Genomic DNA, 25001 nt, shown 5'->3' on the forward strand with positions numbered 1-25001 from the left:
CTCTGACAGGTGGCATGTACATAAGCATCCTGTCTGATCACCTGAACCATTTATGTCCATTGTGCATTCCGGTGGACTTGGGCAATTCCAGCAGGACAATATGACACCCCCATACATCAAGAATTGGTACAGAGTGGCTCCAGGAACACTCTTCTGAGTTTAACACTTTCACTGGCCACCGGAATCCCCATACATGAACATTATTGAGCATATCTGTGATGCCTCGAATGTGCTGTTCAGAAGAGATCTCCACCCTGTTGTACTCTTACAGATATATGGACAGTCCTACAGGATTCATGGTATCAATTCCCTCCAGCACTACTTCAGACATTAGTCGTGTCCATACCACGTCGTGTTGTGGCACCTCCACATGCTTGCGAGGGCCCTACATGATATTAGGTTGGTGTACCAGTTTCTTTGGCTCTTCAGTGTAGTAAGATGTGACACATGTACTAGTATGGCACAAGCACTGACCACTAGCAGTTCCTCTCACCTGAGGTGGTGTCTGTGTGTCAGTGCCCTATTATCCATCATGTTGAAGTCAATTCTATCTGTGTGAGTAAAGGAATTTTTGCCATGGCAAGAATGTTGGTTTCACAAGTCTTAATTTTGTTATTTTGTACTTATAGACTCCCACTGCCCCACTGAGAAATACTTCTCCCCCTCAACAATGAAGTAAAGCACCTGAGAGTACAGCATGGAGTAGTAAATTGTTTGTGTTGCAAGTGTCCCCTGCTGCTGTGCCAGCTTGTTCATTTCCTTGGATTCCCAACTGGCTTGACCACTTGCAGAATGATACTTACTTCCTTTGCCACTGAAGCAGGTGAAGGATATCTTCTCCATTTCTAACCACTTTGTAAAATGATTGTTTAAAAATAAAATCTGTTGAACAATATTTCTTGTATTTTCTCAGATTTTAAAAAACAGCTTAGGCCTCATTAATAATAAAGGAGGATATTAGCTCCACAGCTGCATTAAAACATTTGAGCCCACCATAGCAAGCTCTTCAGGTTACTCCTTTGCTCTAATCCCAAATAGTTTTGTTGCTGTTTTGAAATTCATGAGTGCGTGCTCTGCTGATGGTCAAACAAGAAGACTTAAATGCTGGTGACCGCGGGATTGACTGGACCCTATATGCATGTCACACCATGAAGAACTTCCTTCATACTGTTTAAGGCCATTCCCCATCCTAAGCAGAGAGGTTAGGTGTTGGGATTGTACAGTTGTCAGGTGATATTGCATTGCCACATGGTGTAAAGGGCCTTTTCAATATCGAAAAACATTCCTGCAAAACTGCTGTCTCAAAAAAGGCTCTTGTATTGCTGCCTCCAGGAGTATTAGATTGCTGAGTGTAGAGTGGTACCTAAGGAAGGTGAAAGATGTTTTTCAGATTCTAGAGTCCATATTAAACAGCTCCCGATCTTTCAATCCAACCCTATATAACTGGTAAGTGCTAGTTGGATTGGTGTGATCCTTCTCACAATTCATGAGAAGGATGACGATTGGTTGCCTCCAAAAATAATGGTACAGTCCTGCAGATGACATTCTGTTAAATTATACAAGGAAGTAGTTCTTGAACTTAATATTCAAATTTCACTATGCACTTTGGCCATGGTGTCATAATGAGAGTCATAGATAGTTTGTATTTTAACTCCTTCTGTGTGAGCCACTAACATCGATTTTACCACGGCATCAGTATGGAGAAGCAGTATTTAAGAACTGTGTGAACCAGCTCGTGATCATCAAACAGCAGGGCGGCAATGTGACTTCAAGTCTGCACTATTCTGCACCATGCCAATGGTGCAGACCCTTCTGTCTCAACTGCAACACGAACCCCTGCCTGCCACATCTGGACACCAGGGGCAGCCTCATACTTGGCTGCTGTCCCGAGAGTATGACGGGAAGATCCATTGTAACTATCATTGGTCTTTCTTCAGCTGCACAATGTCCATCCTCGATATAGAATCCTAGTCCACACCTAGCCATCAGAGCTGTCACGTCATAACTGGTGTCTTCAGACCTCCTCCAACTACATCTGTGATATATATGCTCTAACTTGCTGTAACTCTGCTTTATAAATTTTATAAAGTAATGTTACTTCCTTACTTTACAAGTTATGATTACTGTGGAACCACTGGGTGGTTAGGAGAGTTTACTACTAACAGACACACAAAAGTGGGCGGTAGGTAAAAAAGGTTGACTATCCATGCTGTAAAGCATCCAGCTGGTTTAGTTAAAAATTTATTTAAATGGCTTGATGCTGATGTATCTGGCAGGTGGATCCATACAGGCAAGTGGTCACTAGTCTGAAAGTCTCCTGTCACTTTTTGAAGGATAGCATCAGCTAGTGTAGGAGAGAAAAGTGACAGTTAAATTATATAAATTACTGAGGAAAACCTGTTTGCAGTAAAGAGGTGTGTCACTTTCCTTGAACGTAGGAGGCACACATCATTCGACAAGAGGAACCTCTCCAATACTTGCCCCTCTCCTGGGACAAGTGTACGTAAAGCCCCACTGAATATGAGGCACACTGAAGTCTCTGAGAAGGAGAAAGGGATCAGACAGTTGATAGATGAGATTTTGTAGGATCTCTTTTCCCATAGGTTTATGGCATGTGAAATCTGGGGAGCACACAGTTATTCCTAAGAGAGCTGAAATCTCAAGCTCTATTGCTTGAAGGTGAGCGGTGAGGGTAACAGGCACAGAACAACATGTATCTTAGACAAACTACACCCTTAGCCCTCTCACCATGTGTATTACGTGGATGGTGTACCCTTCAAACACATAGTTAGAAATGTGTATCTTATATACAGAAGCACAAAGACCTATCCTGTGTTAAAAGCTTTACTTTTTCCACACGTTCTTCGACTGTTCACGTTTCATTACAGTATTAATAAGAAAGGATTTTCTTTCATCCTGTTTTTGGCAATGTGTCTGACAGTGAATGGAAAAATCGGATCTAGTTCTATTTCAGAGCAATCTTCATCAGTTAGTACTGGCCATTCCTATCAGATGGTTTTGTATGTTGATGTGAATTTTGCCTTTCGCTTATGTAATACAAATATTTTGCACTAGATTGTACATTTAGCTTCGTCTCTGGAATGTCTTAACAATCTCTGCTGGAAGTGGTTTAGAAGTCGTCTTAATATTTCAACATTTGGTCACAAGTAACATCATTACCAGGTTTGACTTTCTATGAAGTCATTAACAGATGGTTTGTTAAAAAAGAAAGTGAAGGATGATAGTGAAACACTAGGAAAATAAATTACAGATCAAATTAACCTCTATAAACAACCATATGTACTTGCAGCACACGTGTCACACAAAATCGTCAACTTAAGATGCCTGGAGGTGTGCTTGAAATGTACACACATCTGTACTCCGACTGCTGCAACTGAAGACTACAGTTGACTGTGTAATAACAAAGTTAGTGACACTCAAATATATGATTAAGAAGATTCAAAATGTAAAATTGATTGAGAGGGAAAGCCTTTTCAAGGTGAAAATGAGTAAAATTCTTAACTACCTGGAAGCCTAATACTGAAAGGAGGATGGATGGCACCCACACGCAGACACAAACTGAGAGTAGTAAACTATTATCCGGTGGTCAAAGGTGTATACTGAACAGGCAGTGTGAAAGAAAAAGTGGCAGATATTAAGATAAGTCACCATACAACAGAAAATCAACTAATTCACCTGGAACAGATATGATCCCTGTGAGATTCTACAGAGTTTATGCAAAAAAACTTGCCTCGCTTCAAACAGTGGTTTATTGTATGTCACTAGAGCAATGGAGAGTACATCATGATTGGAAAAAAGTGAATGTCATTCCCCTTTTCAAGAAGAGCTATCAGACAATGCATACAAACACAGGCTGATATCGCTGTCATCAATCTGTCATATAACTGTGGTACACGTTTTATGGCCACGCATTATGAAGTTTTTTATTTTAAGAGTGCAAAAATCTCCCACAAACAGAGAATTCTTGCCATTCAGCTCACTCTGTTTGTCCTTGTGACCTAGAGTACCATAGGCAAAGGCACCCAGGCTGAAGCCATGTTCTTTGAGTTCAGGAAGGTATGTGAAACCATTCCACATTGTCAGTTATTGAACAATATACCAGTTTGTGGAGTATCAGATCACATTTGTGATTGGATTCAGGGCTTCCTTGCAGACAGGAATCAACACATTGCCTGTATGGGAAGGAAATTGATATACGTGAAGGCAATTTCAGGAATACTCCAAGAAAGTGTGACAGTCATTATTGTTTACAATATATAATAATATTAATCATCAAGTGGATAAAGGTGGGACCTCTGTGAAGCTATTCGAGGACAATCCTGTTATCTATAGGAGAGGTTCAATGTTTGCCACATGTACTGGCACTTGAACCTAAATGTAAATAAATGTAATGTATTGAGCATAAATAGGCAAAGCGGTGCACTACTGTTCGACTGGACTACTGGTGAAAAATCAGTGGAAACAGTAAAAACCATAAGTACCTAGGAGTAACCATCCAGATGCCAGACTAAGATACAATGGGTAATTCTTATGGAAATGTAATTCATCCAAAAAAGAAACGGCGTACAAAAGACTTTTTTTGGTCGATTCTCAAGTACTGCTCACCAGTCTGGGAAGTCTACCGTGTTTCATTAATAAAAGAGAGCCAATAAAAAATGATGTATTTTGTCATGACATCGTTGAGTAGGCCCGGAGGCATTATGGAGACGTTTACTATTGAAATTTAGAGTCTGTACATTTAGGAACAGCCTGGCAACATATTACTATCTCCCATATAAAAACTGTGAAATGACCATGGCAAGGAAGACAGAGTAATTACAGCCCATTCTTCCCATGTGCCATTTGCAAATGGAACCGGGAAGACAATGTTATCAAAAGCACCCTTCATCACACACTGTAGGGCTTGAAAAGCAAGTATGTACATATACGAGGGTAAGTCAATTATTATCTGCAAATTAGTTATATTTTTGTTTACTTTGGTAGTACTGTCGTTTTATGTTGATGACACATGCTTTTGTTTATTTGTTGTTATATCTTTGAAATTTTCAAGCTGCTAGGTTAGTTTCGTCATCGCTGCCGTGCTGTTAATCATGGCTGCTCTGCTGTTTATTTACACCAAAGAAGAGCAACATTCAGTGATCCATTTTTTGTGGTTGGAAGGCGTATCAGGGGCCGAAATTCATCGAAGACTTTTGGTACAGTACGGGACCAGTGTTTTGCCACAACAGGGTGTCTAAGAATGGATTGAAAAATTCTGAAATGGTTGCACAAGTGTTACGCACGACGAAGGAGCTGGATGACTGTTTATCGCAACAAATGAAGAAATCATTGCGTGTTCACATGAAATGATTCTCTTAGACAAACGACTAATTATTGATGAAGTGGCACATCATCTGCAAATTGGTCATAATCCACAACAGACTTAGGTTTCATAAAGTTTGTGCAAGATGGGTCCCAAAACAACTTGCACAGTTGCATAAACAAACACGCTTGGACATCTGCAAAAAACATTTGGATCGCTATGGTAACGAAGGGGACAACTTCTTAGACAGTATCATTACTGGTGACAAAACATGGATCCATCATTATGAGCCAGATATTCAATATCCAACTGTCCGCAGGAAAACTGATGCTCATGGTTTTTTGGGAGGCACAAGGTCCAGTACTGGAACATTATCAGGAAAGGGGCACAAAAATAAACAGTGTATGTTGCAGTGAGATGCTTACTGACAGGCTAAGGCCTGCAATTCGAAGCAAACACCAAGGATTGCTATCAAAAGGTGTTGTGTTGTTGCACAACAATGCCTGTCTACATACTGCTGCCCATACTGCTGAAACACTCCAGAAACTCAAATTTAATGTACTGGATCATCCACAATATAGTCCCAATCTTGCCCCTTCTGACTATCACTTGTTTGGACCACTCAAACAGGCATTAAGGGGTCATCGATTTGCCTCGGACAAAGCAGTGAAAGAAGCAGTGCATTCCTGGCTTGCAGCTCAACCAAGAACATTCTTTTATGAGGTCATCAGGAAGCCTGTGCAACGACGGATCAAGTGCATTGAAACGCAAGGAGACTATGTCAAAAAATGATGTTCTTGCAAGTTTCAGGTTCCTATTTGATTACAATATTTTATAACTATTTTGCGGATAATAATTGACTTACCCTCGCATATTCTCTTCTATGGCTTGGTTACTGAATTACATCTTGTAATAAGTAAAATAAAGAAGACACCTGCTGAGGCTTAAGGAAGCTGATCAACAAAATGCAACTTTTATAAGTTACTCAGTCAGATCAACCTGTAAGGTTCACACGCTGACCTGAATGACAGAAAAGAAGAACACGCAAGTAAAACAGTCATTCACTAACCTGTAGTTTCCTTTTCTGTTCTCGGATGACCTCCCGCTCCTGAAGCTTTCTTTGTAGCTGCAGCTGAGCTTCTTTGTGTTTGCTGGTGTACTGTACTGCCAGCCCCAGTGGTGGTGTTGTCTCTGTTCAAGATAAAAAAATTAAAACTTGCTAAAGAGAATCGTATCTGACAATTTAGGAATCACTCATAGTTTCATGCCTCGCATACGTTTAGTTATGGGGAGGGGGATTGCTACACTGAGTCAATAGCTTTAGAACGGATCTTGATATAGCAATTACATGAAGTTTTATAAAAAAACTTAACAAAAATTGAAAAAAGCAGTTCCAGTAAAAAAAGGCTAAACAAAAATAAAAGAATTTATAAATGAGAAGTAATTGACTGTTAGTAGGATAAGTTCATAGAATAATAAAATAGCAATAATGATAGTTATCAGTGGCTACAGAAGTAAAACCATCAATAATGGGGGATGTGAGTCAATAATGGGGAAGTGAACAAAAGTATACATGAATTTTAAAATACACAAATTAATGTATGGAATCTCAAAATCCTATGAGTAAGATTAAGACTACCCCATTGAAACTAAAGATAATGACAGTAAAAGCAGATACAGCTAAGCAACTTCAAACACCTTCAGAGACAGATCACATTACTGGATATTAAAACTGCATTTTATACTGCATTCAGTCTTCTACAGCAGATTGTATTCTGAACCTTAAGTACCTTTGCAATGAAGATACATGACAAACATGTATGCCACTAAATTATTCAAGCAGGGCAGACAAGGACTTTATTCGGAGAAAAGCTGTTAACTCCTGTTTGAAAATCTGCTGTTTGGCTCTAACACTTTGTTGAAGTCTGCTACAAATTTATGCTGTAGAGTGGGTGGTAAGAATGAGTCACATGCCATGGATCATGTTCTTTGTTTGAACAGTATCTAAGGATGGACTAAAAACACAAAGGGGAACACTGTCCTGTGTTCACTGAACACCCTTCCCAAATAAGGAGCTTCAACAATTAACATTGATATTCCCAATAGCTATCTTCAGGGCTGAAAATATGAAAATGCTGTTAGTTAGAAAGAAAAAGGAAGAAAGATTATGATTTAACATTCTGTCAACTATGGTCACTGGAGATGGAGCACAAGCTCGGATTATGAAACGATGGAGAAGGAAACTGGCTGTGCCCTTTTCAAAGGGACCACTGTGGACATTTTCTGGAGCAAATCTAGGGAAATCACAGAAAATCTAAATCTGGATGGCTGGACAGTGATTTGAACTGTCATTGTCCCAAATGCGAGTCCACTGTGCTAACCACTGCGGCACCTTGCCCGATTGTTGGAAAGAAAGGAAGGCTGGAGTTTAGCATGTAGTCAACATAAAGGTCATTATATGACTAAGATTAAGGCAAGTCACTACTAGAAAAGCTGTTAACTCTATTTGAAAACCTGTTGTTCCTAAATGGGAATTATTTTATGGGCATCGACCAATTCTTAGGAAAGGACATCGAGTGTTCATCAGAGACGAGGGATCATCAAAATCTGGGTGTAACGTTGCAAAGAGATACAAAATGGAACAAGCATGTGAGGATTGTGGTAGGGAAGGCGAATGACCAGCTTTGGTTTATTGGGAGGATTTTAGGAAAGTTTATCTCATCTGTAAAGGAGACCGCATATAGGATGCTAGTGCAACTTATTCTTGAGTACTACTGGAGTGTCTGGGATTTGCATCAGGTCAGATTTGTACCAGTAGGTTCGAACATCATGCAAGTTTTACAGAGATGCTTCGGGAACTCAAACAGTAATCCCTGGAGGGAAGGCAACCTTCTTTTTGAGGATCACTATTGAGAAAATTCAGAGAACCAGAATTTGAAGCGGACTGCAGAATGATTCTACTGCTTCCAACATACATGCTGCATAGGGACCAAAATGATAAAATACAAGAAATCAGGGTTCCTACAGAAGCATACAGATAGTTGTTTTTTCCCTTGCTCTATTTGCAAGTGGGACAGGAAAAGAAATTACTAGTGCTGATGCAAGGTCGCCTCCGCCACACACCATACGGTGGCTTGTGGATAATGTATGTAGATGCAATGTAGATTTAGATTCAAAGAGACACCCAGCAGAACACATCAGTACTATCCCTCTGTGTACAAAGATGGAGTCCTATTTTTGGGTTCCCTTCATATTTGTCAGAACTTTACAGTAGTTTTGATGCTGTATCATTATGAAATGCGTGTCTTCAGCAAATCTAGTTTTATTTATTAGGCCAGCTTAGTGTCTTTGTAACTGGCGATTCATGAACTATAATTTATCTTTCTTATAAATCATGGTTAAATAAGAACATAACTACGCAAATAAAGAGTTATAAAATGATAATAAGGAAAGTTTACCATCTTTAGAAAAAATGAGAATTTGTATCCGATGCAAAAAATATACATATACTTTAATATTAAATAGAATATTAAAATAACACATAATATATAATACAGCTACAATAATATACCTTAATATAATTTCAAAATGCAAATATTTTTAATTAGCTAAGTGAGAATCTCTTTTATCTTGTGAGCATATGTATAGAAAACACTAAAATTATACTTTCAGATGACAGGATCTGAATTTTATCATATATTGTTCAGAATTTAAAAGCAATAACTACACACAGGAAGTTCTGGATAAGTATATCACCTTTGTTGTCACGCTTTTGCAGATGACCAGATGTTGAAAGAAGAGTGAATGCAGCTACAGATCGCGAGTCCACACACATCTTTTCCACCAAATGACAGGCAAGATCTCGCAGATTATCAAAACGGACGCCAAGAAGTTTTTCGGCCCACTCACGAATTAAGCATGATGCAGCTGACATAACTTCACCTTCAGAGCAATGGACTGGAGTCTGCAACAGAAGGAAAGTTAACAATTACTAGCTGCTCTAAACTCACATTTCCAATTCCTATCAAACTTGACACTACACTGGTGGAAGTTTGAGGATGTTTGTAAACATTAGTGTCTCTTGACTTACTGTTATTTTCCTGCCTATTTGACTTTCAGTCTTCAGTTGTCTGCTCATTCATGTTGATTTCTATCAGAATTGATTCACATAAAATCTTCAGCATTATAATGAAGTTAAAACATTTTCAATACCTGCAACACAATTCAAACCTCAATTCTTTTAGAATTCACTGTTGCTGTCTTCGAAAAAAGGGATATTTTTCATGTAGATTATTTGTTACTGTATACAGATGTTGACGTATGTAAAAAGGGACATTTCAGAATTTAAAAAAAAAAATAGTTTTTCTTGCAGGCATGATATATAGGGTAAAAACATACTTTTTCAGGTCTCTGGACAGGTAATCATTACACAATAACCACCAACATAAGCATAACAATTATGAGTCTTTATTAAATCACACCATAAATGAAGGAATGTAAAATGTAAGGTTAGTACCTTCTCTATTAAATCAAATGATGCTGTAACTAGTAATTTATAATTTTCCAACAACTGTTCATTGCTGTAAATGTTACATAAACAGTTTTTTTTATATTCTTGGGCCTTGCAACATCCTTTATTGGTAATATGGTCTGGCAGGAGGAGAACATATCATGTCAGTGGAAGTATACATGCTGCCCAGTAGGGGAGTAGGAGTCAGAGTGGGGCTAGGAGATGAAGGCTTGCTATTTAGAAATTGGGGTTGTACAACTGAGTATTCCCTGCAACCAAACATCAGATGTTAAACTTTCTTTGACTGATACAGTCAGAAACCTGTAGTAAATTTCAGTGGATAACTACGAGGCATCAGAGTCTTTAGAAATTAGGCGACGGCGGGGGGGGGGGGGGGAGAGGCGACGGCGGGGGGGGGGGAGAGAGGCGACGGCAATGGGGGGGGGGAGAGAGGCGACGGCAATGGGGGGGGGGAGAGGCGACGGCAATGGGGGGGGGAGTGGCGACGGCAATGGGGGGGGGGAGAGGCGACGGCAATGGGGGGGGGGAGAGGCGACGGTGGGGGGGGAGAGGGAAGGGGGGAGGTTAAAGCACGAACACAGGTGTATTTAATTTACAAAAACCATGTTTGAAATAAATGTGATAGTAAATTTCTGAGAGAAACATTTATTTTATTTATCAGCCATATGCTGTAACACACACACACACACACACACACACACACACACACACACACACACACACATTTGTTGTTGCAGTCACACATCTTCACCAACACAAATCTACAATCATATGGCATATGTTACTGTTCTAAATTCTCTCTCTGTAGAAAGGGGGGAGGGGGAGGGGGAGAGGTGTGGGGAGGGGGGGGAGGTGTGGGGAGGGGGAGGGAGGGAGGTGTGGGGAGGGGGGAGGGGGGGAGAGAGAGAGAGAGACAGAGAGAGAGAGAGAGAGAGAGAGAGAGAGAGAGAGAGACTTGGCATCATATTAGCATATGCTGCACAGTTCTGTATTGGTGAAGATGAATGAATGCAACAAATATATGTTACAACATATGACCGCATCATGTATGATAGAAGTTATGGGGAAAGTTCAGAAACACAAAACTGTGGTAATACTGTGTAAACTCTGACTGTTTAATATTTTTACAAGATATTAACAAAGATAAAATTCGTATATAAACACAAGCTCATACAACAAAATACACTGCTCACTGCTCAAAGGAATTAGAGGAACGTGTGTATCTATGTGCAATACGTTAAATCTATTTCAATATAAGTGATCTATGGGCTTAATGCAAAGCCTGGGATCTTCAGTTTCAATGTACACAACAACTAAAGTCAATTGCCATCTATCAGCTATGTTATGCATTACAGTACCACCTGGGACTTCAGAGGGAAGTGAGCACTGATGTCCCAATATTCTCTAGTGAGGTACATAGATAGCAGCTGTCATTTGTGGATATTGAATTCAACCAAGCACATGCAATGTGACAATCTAATGCAATGCAGGTTGCAAGAGCTGTCTGTCTTATCCAGAAGAATGGACCTTCTGTTCTGTTGCTGCAAATGCCAATCTCTCTCCATATGTCATACACAGATTGTAGACACACTACAGTGAGAAAAGTCAGTACACAAGGAAAGTTTGAGAAGGTCACCAATGCATTGAAACCCCACCTGGAGACGAGATCTGCCCATCTCTGCATTGCGGAATCATGCGGCTAGAGCCAGAGCACTGCAAGATGATCTCATAAGTCAGTGGAGCAACTATATCTGTTCAAACTAAGGAACAGCTTACAAGAAAGGATCTTTGCCCCAGATGTTGTGTTAGAGTATCCCTCTTCACATTACAACATCTCGCAGCTGACCTTAGGTTCAGTTTCCATGTCAACTGGCAACTTCGTCATTAGCAAAATGTGTTATTCACAGACGAGTCTAGATTTCCATGGCACAAGATGATGGCCCTGTTCGCTTGTGCAGAAACTGTGGTGAGCAGTACCTGCCACATGTTGTCCAGGAAAGCTACAGATTCGGTCAAGGTTCTGTGATGGTTTGGAGAGGCATCAGTGGTACCAGCCGTACAGATCTTGTCAATGTCCATGGTTGCCTTACCACCAGGTAGTACAGTGAACAGATCCTGTTGGACCATGTAGTGGCAACTACATACAGTGGTGGCCCTGAATTCCTTTGCACACCCAATAATGCTCGGTCCCATGTGGCGGGCATCACCAGGGATGTATTGCGAAGTCTGGACACTGAAGCAATGGAATGGTCTATGGTGAATCTCAAGTTAAACTCCACTGGGTATGTGTGGGACATGCTTGATAGATGCATTTGTAGTCATCCAGTTCCAGCACAGTCTCTCCAGAACTCCTAAGGACTCTCACTGAAGAATGGGAATAGTTACCACAGGGTGACCTCCTTAGATTTATATAGAGCATGCCACATAGGTGTCATTCAAAACAATGGCGAGCAGAAACCAGTTGTCATTTCCTTCCTAGCTTAAAGCTAGAAAGGAAACAACGATTGATTGCTGCTCGCCATCATTTTCAAAGTCACATCACAGTGGTTGAGCCATTCCACTTTCCTAAGGGAAGGTAATTTGACGTAGATGTCAGACGCTGATAAATGCTCATGGAGGGCATACTCATTAATGAAGCTCTTGAAGTCCAATGAGAAGCATCCCATAAGATGGGATGAAAGATTGTTTGCACTTCTTTTTCAACACCTGTCGGCCATTCCAGTTCTTGTTATGTCCTTAATTTGTGAAAGATAAAGCTATAATTTGATAACATATCTAGACCTCAATTATTACTCAGTGGAGTATGAAAAACACACAATGTGATGTTCTCCCAATTCTTTTGAATAGTATATATTCTCAACTACTGATGCCTCACACAATTATCCGATGCACATATTTCCATTTATTGGCTTTCAGGAGGAGCCATATCAAAAATAGAATGTCAGTTATGACAATATGAACATAAGGACAACACAAAATCCACTCCCCAAGTGAAGAAAATCTTCGACCTGGCCCAATGTAGGTATCTGTAGTATTTATGATGAATTTGCACATAAGTAGTCAGGCAGAGTTATCTTGTAGTCCTGCTGCAAAGAAGAGTGTATAATCCAAATATAAACATAATAATAGTGATGTCTGCAAGGTCCATCCTGTTCAGGTCTTATCTCATGTAAGCCTAGATTAGTTGTCGACTGTTGGTTAGCAGGTTTTAAATTGCCCCAACTTCTAATGTGTCCTTTTAGGGCTATTGCTGCTAGCTATTAATTGGCATATTACTTTTTGACAGTATAGACTGTAAGGTTTCGCTACTTTCCCTGTTGATCAGTAACTGACGACTGGCGCGTTGTTCCATGTTGCCACTTATATATCCCCACTAAATTAAAAACTTGTTTGCCATTCATGTAAAGGAAAGTTTCATTGCACTTTACGGTTTATATAATAATTTTATATTGCAGCTTCTACTCAGTTTCACCACAGTTGTGTATTGACTTGTTCAATATGCTCCTTTACTATGCATAATGCACTTTTAACTTATTTTGTTCATTTTTTGTGTAATTTTGTTTGTTTTTTCTTCATTATAAGTGTAAACCACTAATTCAAATTGTGAACAGCTGGGTTAGTGGCCCCACATTCTTCTCTCTGTCAACAGATGGCAGTACTTTTGCCACTCTGGTTTACCACTTTGCTTCCTCATTCGCATCCACTACTTCCTGTTCTGTGCTCATAGGTAGCACATCACGCCTAGTACACGTCCACCGCGGTGCTCGGGGGCCACACCACCAAATGTAAGTGTCCTGGTATTATTTGTATATTTCCCTACCCAGACAGCTGTCCGTAGTACTGTCTGGCGTCACTTTTGCATTGACATAGGTTTCACAGCACCTAGTTCGACTGGTGGTTTTTAAACGTTTTTGAAAACTTTTTTATGAAAAAAAAACCCATTGCTGTTTTTTGTGTGTGTTGTCACGTGTGAAAATTATCTCCTGTCTTTTGCTATTTCCAGTATGACACCTGAAAATGGGCTTATAACAGCCCGAAACCGGTCGCGTGATAATAAAAGAACTTTACAACTGAATCGGTATTTTCAAGCTCTGATATAATAAATAAGGTAAAAAACAATTAAATTAAGTACATGGTGTGGTCGTTACACTGGAGGTCTCAAGAATGATCAGCTTCTGGGCTGTTGTCACATTTCCAAGACAAATCAGCAGACAGCAACAGCCAATATAATCTTTCAGTGGAAATAGGAACTTTTAGTATGAAACACTTTATCATTTCAAAGTGAACTTGAGTGCTATGAACAACTACAGATGGGATTGAAAGATTCTCCTCCTCCAATGCTTCATGTATTTCATGTTCAGAAATTCATGTATTTCATGTTCAGAAAATGACTGAAGGCACTCATATACATTAGCTCTTCCAGTGTACTACTGCAATTAATAAAGTAGTTTTCTTTAAGTCCTTACATGAGAGTCATCATGTCAGATACAGTTACCCAGCAAGTCAAAACCAATGTTTGCTATTGTAGCGGAGAACAACATGCATTTGTATCAATTTGACAGAAACACAACTCACAAATTACACTTGTCAATCTTACCATGAACTGTTGACAAGCGAATGATGTATCTTTCATTACCACAAGTTTACACAGTGTCACAGACACACTCAGGGTTAGAATGATAGTTACTATGGACAGGTATGTTAAGGTATGCCTTCTCTTTTACCAAAAAATGCGGAAGTGACCAAAAGCTGGACTGCATGAGATCTTGCTCCAGTGACTTTGTTGGTAACAACGTGGCCAGTTCTGTTCAGCAATTCATGTTGTTATGTCGTCATTCCTATCAAGTCCAAATCTAAGAGCAGTGTTATCAGTGAAGTACAGAAATTATTACTCAAAGTCCATTTATTACGGACGTCAATGCAGACATAACAGAACTGCCTCCTAGAAAGAGGGTGCTGCTTTTTATAAAAATATCAAACATTACAAAATATGTAAACTTTACAAACTTAAGACATTTCAAGAATCTTCTAGAAATAATAAATAACAAAGATTTGCCGGTGACTGGATTTGAATTGGCGACCCGAAGCACACCAACCATCAACTATCTGGTACCACACACTGCATGCAGCACAGCTTGCGACATTGCTCCCTCTCCTGGAGAAACAGCGAACATGTGTTTCAGTTCTCATTGGAGCTGACTACATCATTCTCAATCTATAGATCTAGATCTTGACAGTGGTCCTTTGCATGGCTGTATTGGAGGATCCTCGCATTCAGGTTGTCTTGTCACACCCTCTTCACTATGATGATCAATGAAGATAGTGCTTCCCATTGAAGCATGACGATCAATGAAGATAGTGCTTCCCATTGAAGCATGACGATCAATGAAGATAGTGCTTCCCATTGAAGCTTCACAATCACAAAGTGGACCTTTGGTTTCTTTGAATAAAAATTCCCCACCATCGATCTCCATCTCAGGACTGTAGTAGGGCTTCACATACAAGACATGGAAAACATCTTCAGAGCTTTTGTCTTTGTGATGAAGGGGCATAATACTTGAATTTGTATTTGATGTCCAGCAAGCAACAAAGGATACGATATCGCCAAAAGTAGCATTTTAGCAACTCCTCTGATAGTCCTACTTCCTAAACTGGCATAAATATCCATACCAAGTCTACTAGGCTGTATCTCACTTGCTAGTGCTTAGAATTATAGTGCTCTCTCTACTTCTCCTGAGCATCCACGAACCATATGTGACCCAGTTGTCTTCAATCCTGGTGAAAAGGTGCTTCATGCAGTCATCCTGAATATCATCCAATTGAAATGGGAATAGTGTATCCCTTGTTGTTTTGCCCACATGACCGTGGAACAAAAAGAATGGTGTGAAGTATGTAGTGTCTTGCTTCACTGTATTACGTGTGAATGTCATGAAAGACATCAATGTGCATTAAGATAATATCTGCCAGGCATTCTGTGAGGTCACTCATCTGTGAATACAAGGCAATTGTCATCCTGCGAGTAATGTGGCAACATGAAATTACCTCATACTAGTCTCAACTGGAAAACTTTTCCATGACAAGAGGCCATTACACAGGGTGCTCTGTATTTCAGAAGGATCTCTTCTACAAGGGACCTTGCAATTTCCAGAGCTTCAACAGTCAGCACAGCATTGGTGACAATATAGTAAGTGAGACAGTAAATGCCAACTATTATCCACCGAGTCTCATTTGTTGACTTCAATAACCTCTCCAGGATGTCAATTCCAATCTGGTGCAATGGTTCTGCGCCAGGTGGAATGGGTATCAGATGCCCGGAGGTAACTATGGCACATGCTTCCATTGTTGGTGTTTCTTAATGAGGCTCACAAACAGATCGATGTTGAAGCATCATGGAAATATTTCATGACAGTTGGCTGTAGATGAGCTGGGATGATGAGCAGCCATTTCAACCCCACTGGATTACAATTTATCTTCTACAGTGTTCTGTCTAAGTGAAATTCTCCTTTGGTCAGTTTCTCCTACTTTAAGGTCTCTATTGTTCTCAGCAGTGTTGGATCTTCCCTCTGTTGAGCAGAAATATCATTTAATGCAATGCTGCTGGAGATATCATCCACAATGCTGTCTTCCATCAAAGAATTCCTCAAATGACAGTGTCCTTGTGTTTGGATCTGCTTTAGTGTACCACTGTGACATCGCACTCCTGAAATCTCAGCGCCCACCTTGCTAGTCGACTCAATTGATTCTTCGAGTTCATCAACCAGCACAGAGGGTGGTTGTCACAAGGGTGAATGGTTTGTCAACTAAATATGGCCATAAACTGTTAATGGACCAAACAACTTCAAGACATTCTTTTTTTTTTTGTTGTAGACTAGTTCATCTTGGAGTTAGAGAGTACTCTGAACACATAAGCTATCACCTTATCAGCACTTTTCTGAATTTGCACTAGAACTGCATCTATCCTGTAACGACTACCATCAGTGAAGAAGCGGCTTGTGCTCATTTCTGTTGTTGGAACAGAGATAAAAAGTCAATAAACTTCATAATGGAATTGTTCCGAACTGTTTGTTATATACCCTTCATTTATGTCATACTGCTTAAAAAGCACTAGAAACATCGTAAATATAGTAATTATACAATTACAAACATAAATCTAATCCATGAAATACTGTAGCTAATAAAGTACATACAGAAGTGAATCCAACAATTTTTTTTTGAGTTCTGTGTGTAACATTGTAGTTGGTTGCAGTGTGTTTAAGCACTTGATTTATAGTTTCTCTTCCATATTTAATAAATCAAATGGTGGTTTGTAAGAATGCTCAAGTTTCAACAACACTACTGAGACGAAATTTGAAATATATATTAATACCGTCAGCTGCTGACGGGCATTGATATATATCAACGGGGACAGGTGAAAATGTGTGCCCTGACCAGGACTCGAACCCGGGATCTCGTGCTTACATGGCAGATGCTCTATCCATCTGAGCCACCGAGGGCACAGAGGGTAGTTCAACTGCAGGGACTACCTCATGCAAGCCTCCCGCAAGACCCATATTCTCACCTTATATGTCCACACACTACACTCGTAGTGTCCCTACCCAACACACTCATAACATGTCCAAAAGAACAGACACCATATCCATATAAGTATATAGTTCTGGCAATACCGGCCATGACCTTCCTCTTTTGTGCAGATGCACACATAATACCCAAACTCTTACGGGACTTGGTAAGAATGTCTTCCACCAGTAATGAGTGTGTTGGGTAGGGACACTATGAATGTAGTGCATGGACCTGAAAGTTGAGAATGTGGGTCTCGCAGGAGGTGTGGGCAAGGTAGTCCCTGCAGTCGAACTGTCCTCTGTGCCCTCGGTGGCTCAGATGGATAGAGCATCTGCCATGTAAGCACGAGATCCCGGGTTCGAGTCGTAGTCGGGGCACACATTTTCACCTGTCCCTGTTGATATATATCAACGCCTGTCAGCAGCTGAAGGAATTAATATATAATTCTAATTTAGTTCTAGACGGCTGCAGGTCATAAATGGTGTCTGTTCTTTCAGACATGTCCTAAAGAACAGACACCATATCCATATAAGTATACACTACTGAGAGGTGGCCCCATTTGCTATTAGTGACATTTCCCATTGATGAATGGCAGTAAGGGGTGGGGGAGGGGGAGGGGAGGGTCACAGGGGTGGCAGATGCAGTAAGGCACTCAATAATGAAAATCTGAGCTATAGGCATGGCCGTACTGAGGCCACAATGAGTTAGGCCCCAGCCAAGGGCACAGGCACAGACAGGTCACAAAGACAATTAAGACGATGAGAAAGAAAATTTAAGAACCAACCAGTTGGAGCACTCGAGTTCTCCTGCCCCACTTTTTCCTATCCTCTGCTTGTGAGAAGAAGACTTTCCTTTGGCATGCACACTGTTCTCACAGTGCCATTTTGTTCAAGTATCACATAAAGAAATGACTACTACCAAACATGTGTCACTTGGGTTATGTATCAACAGTGCACTTGGTTCATATGGCTGCCACCTCCACAGATAGTTCATAGCTAAGAATGGCATTTTAGTTACAACTTCATTACAGTTTTGTAGGAACTCAAAGATTGGCCGCAAGTCTTGAAGCGATTTACATTCTATTTAACTGAAAGCTTCCAATTTTTGCTGATTTCTGTCAACTGAGGACTGGAGTGAAACTGTTTATGCCAAACTGCTTCAAAATATTCGACAGAAGAATAAGTAAAATGGGAAATAAATCTCACATATAACATATCATTTCATCTCACTTTAATTTCCTGCTAGGAAAGCATTAAATGAGATGTTTGTGCCTTATTTTGAAAACTATGCAGCAGATTATGGTGTTAAATATAACAGATATTGATACAACAGAATAGTTAACAAAATAGTTGCAATCAAATTCCAGTAGAAAGAGCTGATGAAGATCACTGACCGAGATTCCCATTTATATATTCTGAATCTCTTACTTTTTTTTTTTTTCCCTTCTGAAGTAGGGGTTACGAGGTGCTTAGCCAAACATCAAAATAGCTTAGAGCAGTGCTCGATTTGTAAAAAATAAGTTCCAGTACTGTGACCTTCTGAAGAGGGGAGGGGGTTGCTTTTTTAAAATCTAAACATCTTGAAAATTTATTTTAATGCTCTTTTTTGTCAGAGGTGTCAGTATGGCATATCAGAATGTACAGTCACAAATCAAGCACTCGCTTTGAGGATATTTATGACAAAGTACAGATGAAGTAGACTGTTAAATTCAGCTATTTTGTCGACAGAATATCACACGGCTGCTAAATTTGACTTCAATTACGTTATCAATGACCTTGCTGCACTCAAAGCAAGGAAACAGAATGTAAAATTATAATAAGAACACGATTCAATTTCCTATTAATGATTCACATAATGTTGATAATTTAAAAGGAGCAAATAAAATCTTTTCCTCATTATACAACATGATAAAATCAGTTTACAGTAGCTGCCACAAATAAGACAAAGATTTTGTTTTAAATTCCATTTTTTTAGATAACTCTGTACTACTGGTAATTTATTTACAACAAATGATACATTTAATTTGTTGTGTGAAATATTTTTTGTTTAGGTAGCTCAAATAAGTAATATTTTTCAATAATAATTCATCATTATTAAACCTACCTTACAAATTACAAAATTTCCTGTATCTGTATAGAAAAAAATTGCAGAATGGTACTCTTTTCTGGGGGTGTGGGGTGGTGGGAGCGCAGCTTTGGCATTTCTGCCTATGGGCCCCAGGCGTCTTTCACCAAACACTGAGGAGACTCAAAGATAGCCAAGGGAGAGAGACAGCAGAGTCTGCTGCAGTGTACGAAAAGGAGGGAGGGGTAGGCATGAGCTGGTCTGTCCAGTGGGTTCACCCAAGATAGCCCTAAGCAGTGGTATGGTGAGAGATGATGTGTAGAAAGAGAAACAGCTTGGTCATGTCACTGTGACTATCACGCTGGTCCTCAGCATTGGGTGGGGAGAGGAAAAGATGTTTGTCACTGTGGAAGGATGTGCTTGGCGGGGGGAGGAGTGGTAGCAAGATCTTGCCCAGCTACTGGCAGCTCTGAGTGACATCAGGTGTCTGCAATGGAGCAGTGGAAACAGGACCTTATTACTTCTGGTCTCTGTCACTTGTACTACACCAAAATCATATCATACTCAAACTGTTTAACACTGAAAATATACACAGAATAAAATTATATAAAAAAATTTTCGGAGGGCCCTGCTCCCTGTGCTCCTTAACAATGGGTCACCCCTGTCCTGGAGCGAAGTTCTGTCTCAGCATTCCTGTCATATAATGCTAGGGCTGGATATGATATTATTGCCTCTTTAAGGATAAGGAAATATCTTTCTTGCACCTTGTTTCAGGAAAATTTGGCATTTCCCAGTAGTAGCACTTGCAAGGGATGTCCCTTAACGCAGATGTTCTTTATGAATCACTGGTAGTTTGAACACATTCCCAGAAAATTTTTCACATCACGAATGTGCCAAGGAGCCAGAAGATTTGGGACTGCTCTTATTTTCCTTTGATCATGACAGACTCCACCACTACTAACTAGGTGCCCCATCATTTTTATTTCTTGGACGACACACATGCAATTCTTAGGCTTCATGATGAGACCTGCAGGCTGAACATACTTCAACAGGGTTGTCAGGCATCTGAGATGTTCTTCAAATGTCTTTAAAAAATTGCAATGTCACCCATGTAGCAAAAATACGCTGTCCATTTAGTGTGTCTAAGCAGCTTGTACAGCACATGTTTGAATGTGGCTGGAGAGTTACGTAATCCAAACCACATAATTTTGAACTCACACAGACCATCAGGAGTTATGAAGGCAGTCTTAACCTGGTCAGCCTCATCAACCTCTAGTTGCCAGTAGCCCTTCTCCATGTCTATAGTAGAGAAATACTTTGCTTCTTTAAGCAGTGTACGATGTCATCAATACGTGGCAGTGGGAGACCTCTTTTATAATGATTTTGTTGAGTTGTCAGTAGTTAATGCAGAAATAATGTGCATCATCCTCCCCCTTCACAAAGACCACTAACACTCGCTGACACTGTTACTCGATCAGACCAGATCCTATTGGCAGCTACAGCAGCTTCCTCCACTGCATTGTCATAATGGTAATGGAGCATTATTCTTTATCAGTGGCACTGACCTGCCCATTCTGAACTGGTCCAGCTGTTGCTACGCACATACTTTTAGGGATGAGTTATGGCTCACAATTTGTGCTTGCGATAATCACATGTATGTAGATTTCTTTTACAAACCAATTTCTTTTACAAATCTGAGTACTTTTTGTAATTGAGAGGTACATGAGTAAATACACAGTATCTATACCAAAAATGACACGTCATAACCGCAATAAACCCAAATCTGAAAGCGAAGTAATCAATGACATACAACACTTAGCACAGAGAGCTTGTTTTAGATATCAACATAGACTAAACAGAACTGCCTCCTGTATGGAAAATACTGCTTATTATACAAACATTTAATTTTCCAGAATACACAAATATTACAAACAAGAAATTTCAGAAACCTTCTGGAAATGATGACTAATACATAAATATTTGCTGGTAATCAGATTTGAACTGGCAACCCGTAGCATGCCAGCCAGTGACACTAACTGCTATTCCACATTGCATGCAGCACAGTTGGCAGCAGTATGTTATGAAACAGGTTTACAGCTAACTACAAACATCCAGGCTTCATCAAGTACCTATGGAAGTTAGATCTTCCTATGCAGAGACTCTGCCTTTATTTTGGCACCTTCGCTTCACTGTTTGTTGGGTCAACAGATGTCTGGACAGATAATTTTCATCTGTAGACTAACTTTCACACAACAAACACTTTCTGAGATTTCTGACAATTTGGTATAAGCATGCTTCTCTTACAGCTGTCTATTCATCCTTTTTGATTCTTTTCCAGTGTACGGTTGTCAGAAAACTATGGCTTCTTTTAAATCTGCAAACTAGCAGGATCCCCCCCCCCCCCCCATTTTGTTGTTAAGTTACAGTGGATCTTCCCACGTCCCATGGTCCATATCTCACTTGTTTGTCTTGATGTTGAGTGACAGAAGTGTACAGTTTTAGCCCAATAGATGATGATGATGATGATGAAAGACTGCTGCACCCTACATATGAAATTATCAATCAGTTACTTGCTACTGACCTTTGTTTCTCTCAGCTACTGGTAAATATTGATGTTACAACATCTTTAGGTTCACTTATATTATCTGCCCAGCTACATGGGGGCACAAACATGTGGGCTTTTTGATGTCAAAAGATTGAAGTATTGTCCTTGCGAGTGGATTTTCTATCTAAGTAGTAAACATTTTTGGGAGCACATATTAAATTTTTAAATTAAACACGTATTAAGAATTTTTCTTTGCATTAATTATTAAATGCTTACTTCTCTCAGGCAACTATGGGGAACTGAAGTCATCTACTGTAACTATGGTGGGATTGGGAAATTTATGTGCAATGACTCCATATTTTTTATTACATACACTCACATGTTGCTAGATGATTCACATGGGCAATGGTAGCGATGAGTTTCGGATTTTCGGCAATCCTCGATTCTAACTTTCACATACATTTTTTCCCATCTAGCACTGACATTTGCATCAGTAGGTTTATTTAACCTTTCTTGCGTATACTTAATTCAGAGTTCAACATTTTGAAACTACTTTGCAGTTTTAAAAAGTTTCTTTGCCAGTATTAGATGGGCATTGCATACATAATGACACAATTAGTCCAGAACCCTACCCTACATGATCTGGTGACTGACAACTGTAAGTTTCCATTTGATGTATCTAACAATGGAACATATATGCTTGGATAACAAAAATATGGAAGGATAAATTGGTTCTCGTCACAGAGGAGGCACTAAGTCATGTGTTGGCACAATGAAAAACAATTCTCGAAACATTCAGCTATTAGACTAAGTCCTTCAGAATGTGAATAATTTAGGAGTAAAGGAGACCACTCCTTGAACAGCAGAAGGTGCCAGCTGGACATACAATGCTGGAACTGCAGTTCAGCATGTGGACTGGAGCTGGGGTTGTGTGCGAAAGGAGTGGAGGGAGAAAGAGGTGGGGAACAGGAATAGGGTTGGGGATGGGTAGCTAGCAGCTCAGAGGGAGGCAGCATGTGCAGGATAGGAATGTTGGAGGGAGGGGTGGCAAGTGTATGAGCTATGCATGTGGCACATGGGTTTCAGAGCAGGTGAGGTATGGTGCACAATGAATATGATATGGACATATGGACTAGGAGAGGTGACAGAGCAGAGGAATAGGGAATGGATGGGGGACAGTGGGTTCGTGGAAACTGAGACCGGGAGGATTATGGGAGTGAAGGATGTGTTGCAAGGATTACTACCATCTACATAACTCAAAAAAGCTCTCACACAGCTACTCCTTTGACAGGAATCAAACAACCCACAGCACAACCACTGGCACACATATAGCACCCTCCCATGACCATCTCTTTACAGGCCATCTAGAGGAAACCATCCTAGCCTCCCAGAAGCCCAAACCCATTGTCTGGTTCAGATTCACTGATGATGTCTTCATGATCTGGACTCCAAGCCAACACATCCTATCCTTATTCCTCCACAACCTCAATACCAGCTCTGCCCAACTGCTTCATTAGATCATTGTCAACACACTGTGTGAACCTCTTGGGCATTGACCACCACCTCTCAGAAAGCCCCACCCACACCTCTGTCCATATTAATCCCACTAATAACCAACAGTATCTACCCGCCTTTTGACAACTCATCCCTTCCACACCAAAAAATAACTCCCATACAGTCTGGTTACCTGTGGACACTATATCAGCAATGGCGAGAATCCCCTTGCCCAGTATACTGCAGTTCTCACAAAGGCCTTCACATACAGACAGTAGTCCCCAAAGCAATTCTGAAAACAGAGTTCCCGTGCCATATCCTCGTACACCCAGAATGCTCATACCACTGCCAAGAATCAGCTGCAAAGGAGTGTGACCCTTGTCACCCCAACATCTTCCCAGACTGGAAGAACTAAACCAAATCCTTTGTCAGGGCTTTGATTATCTATTATCAGGCCTGGAAATAAGGGATATCCTCTCATTTTCCACCTCTTTCTCCCTCTACCCATTCCACCCAACATAACCCCCACCCCAGTCCACCTGCCAAACTGCAGTCCTGGCACTGTGTGTCTGACCAGCACAACGTAGATGCAGGGAGGGAGGGAGGGAGGGAGGGAGGGAGGGAGGGATGGAGAGTGAGTTTAAAATGATATTTCTTGCACATGGACATACCTTCTTTGGTTCCCCAACATCAGGCAGAAGTGGTGTCTCCAATTTAACCCTTTTCCGCATACCGGCATAACAGTACCGTGAATTGCCTCTTGTTCCCAGTCGTCGTGGTCGTACATGAGGAAATACTTGTTTCATAACTTTTCCAAAATCAGCAGTAGAGAGAGGTTTCATCATATTACTGTTGCAGTAAGCACTGAAAAATTTGAATTCAGATAATTTATTACAGTAACCATCTTTTTTGAGATACAAATAAACACGTTATACCAATGCATAATCAGACATAGGCAACAGTATTCTGATTTTTCTTAATAATGATAGTAATATAATAATAATATTTTTTATTAATTTGTTACATTTTTGGGTAGAATCTTAATGATAAGATTAGAAAATCTCATAAAATTGTATTACCTAGAATGTATTCAATTTCACAACAAATAAATAAATGAATCAAACTCTAGTTTGCGGCATACGCAAAAAATGGTTCCATCAGGCATTTGGAATGAAATAAAACAGTTGCCTATTTATGGTTAGTTGAAGCCACTTTTCTAACACGTACCTGTAGAAGATAGCTACATAGAGAGGAGAAGTATCTTTAAAACCTGTCCTATACTGATACTATCATAAATATAGCTAAAGTGGGAGTTTCTTATTCACTGCTGCTACAGGCGATGTTCTACGGGAAGTAATCTGCCAATTCCTTCCTTCAACTTGTACGAAGTGTTGAGTATGTATCTGTACCAGGGTGAAACTCTGAGGTGAGACATAGCCCAGACTTCTACCATGCTCAAAAAACCTAATGGACTGTTCGTCTTC

General features: G+C 40.2%; 1 protein-coding gene across 1 annotated transcript in view; it reads right to left on the bottom strand.

Moving 5' to 3' along the window:
• LOC126183936 (DNA-binding protein RFX7) overlaps positions 1-25001 on the bottom strand; it is a 108702-nt gene that overhangs the window by 20309 nt on the left and 63392 nt on the right. The window contains exons 4-6 of the mRNA XM_049926284.1: positions 24189-24381; positions 9080-9287; positions 6393-6514 (exon numbers count right to left, since the gene is read on the bottom strand). Coding sequence (XP_049782241.1) covers positions 6393-6514; positions 9080-9287; positions 24189-24381 — 523 coding nt within the window. The remainder of the gene's footprint in view (positions 1-6392; positions 6515-9079; positions 9288-24188; positions 24382-25001) is intronic.

The sequence above is a fragment of the Schistocerca cancellata genome, chromosome 4, assembly GCF_023864275.1.
Source record: "Schistocerca cancellata isolate TAMUIC-IGC-003103 chromosome 4, iqSchCanc2.1, whole genome shotgun sequence".
Taxonomy (NCBI): domain Eukaryota; kingdom Metazoa; phylum Arthropoda; class Insecta; order Orthoptera; family Acrididae; genus Schistocerca; species Schistocerca cancellata.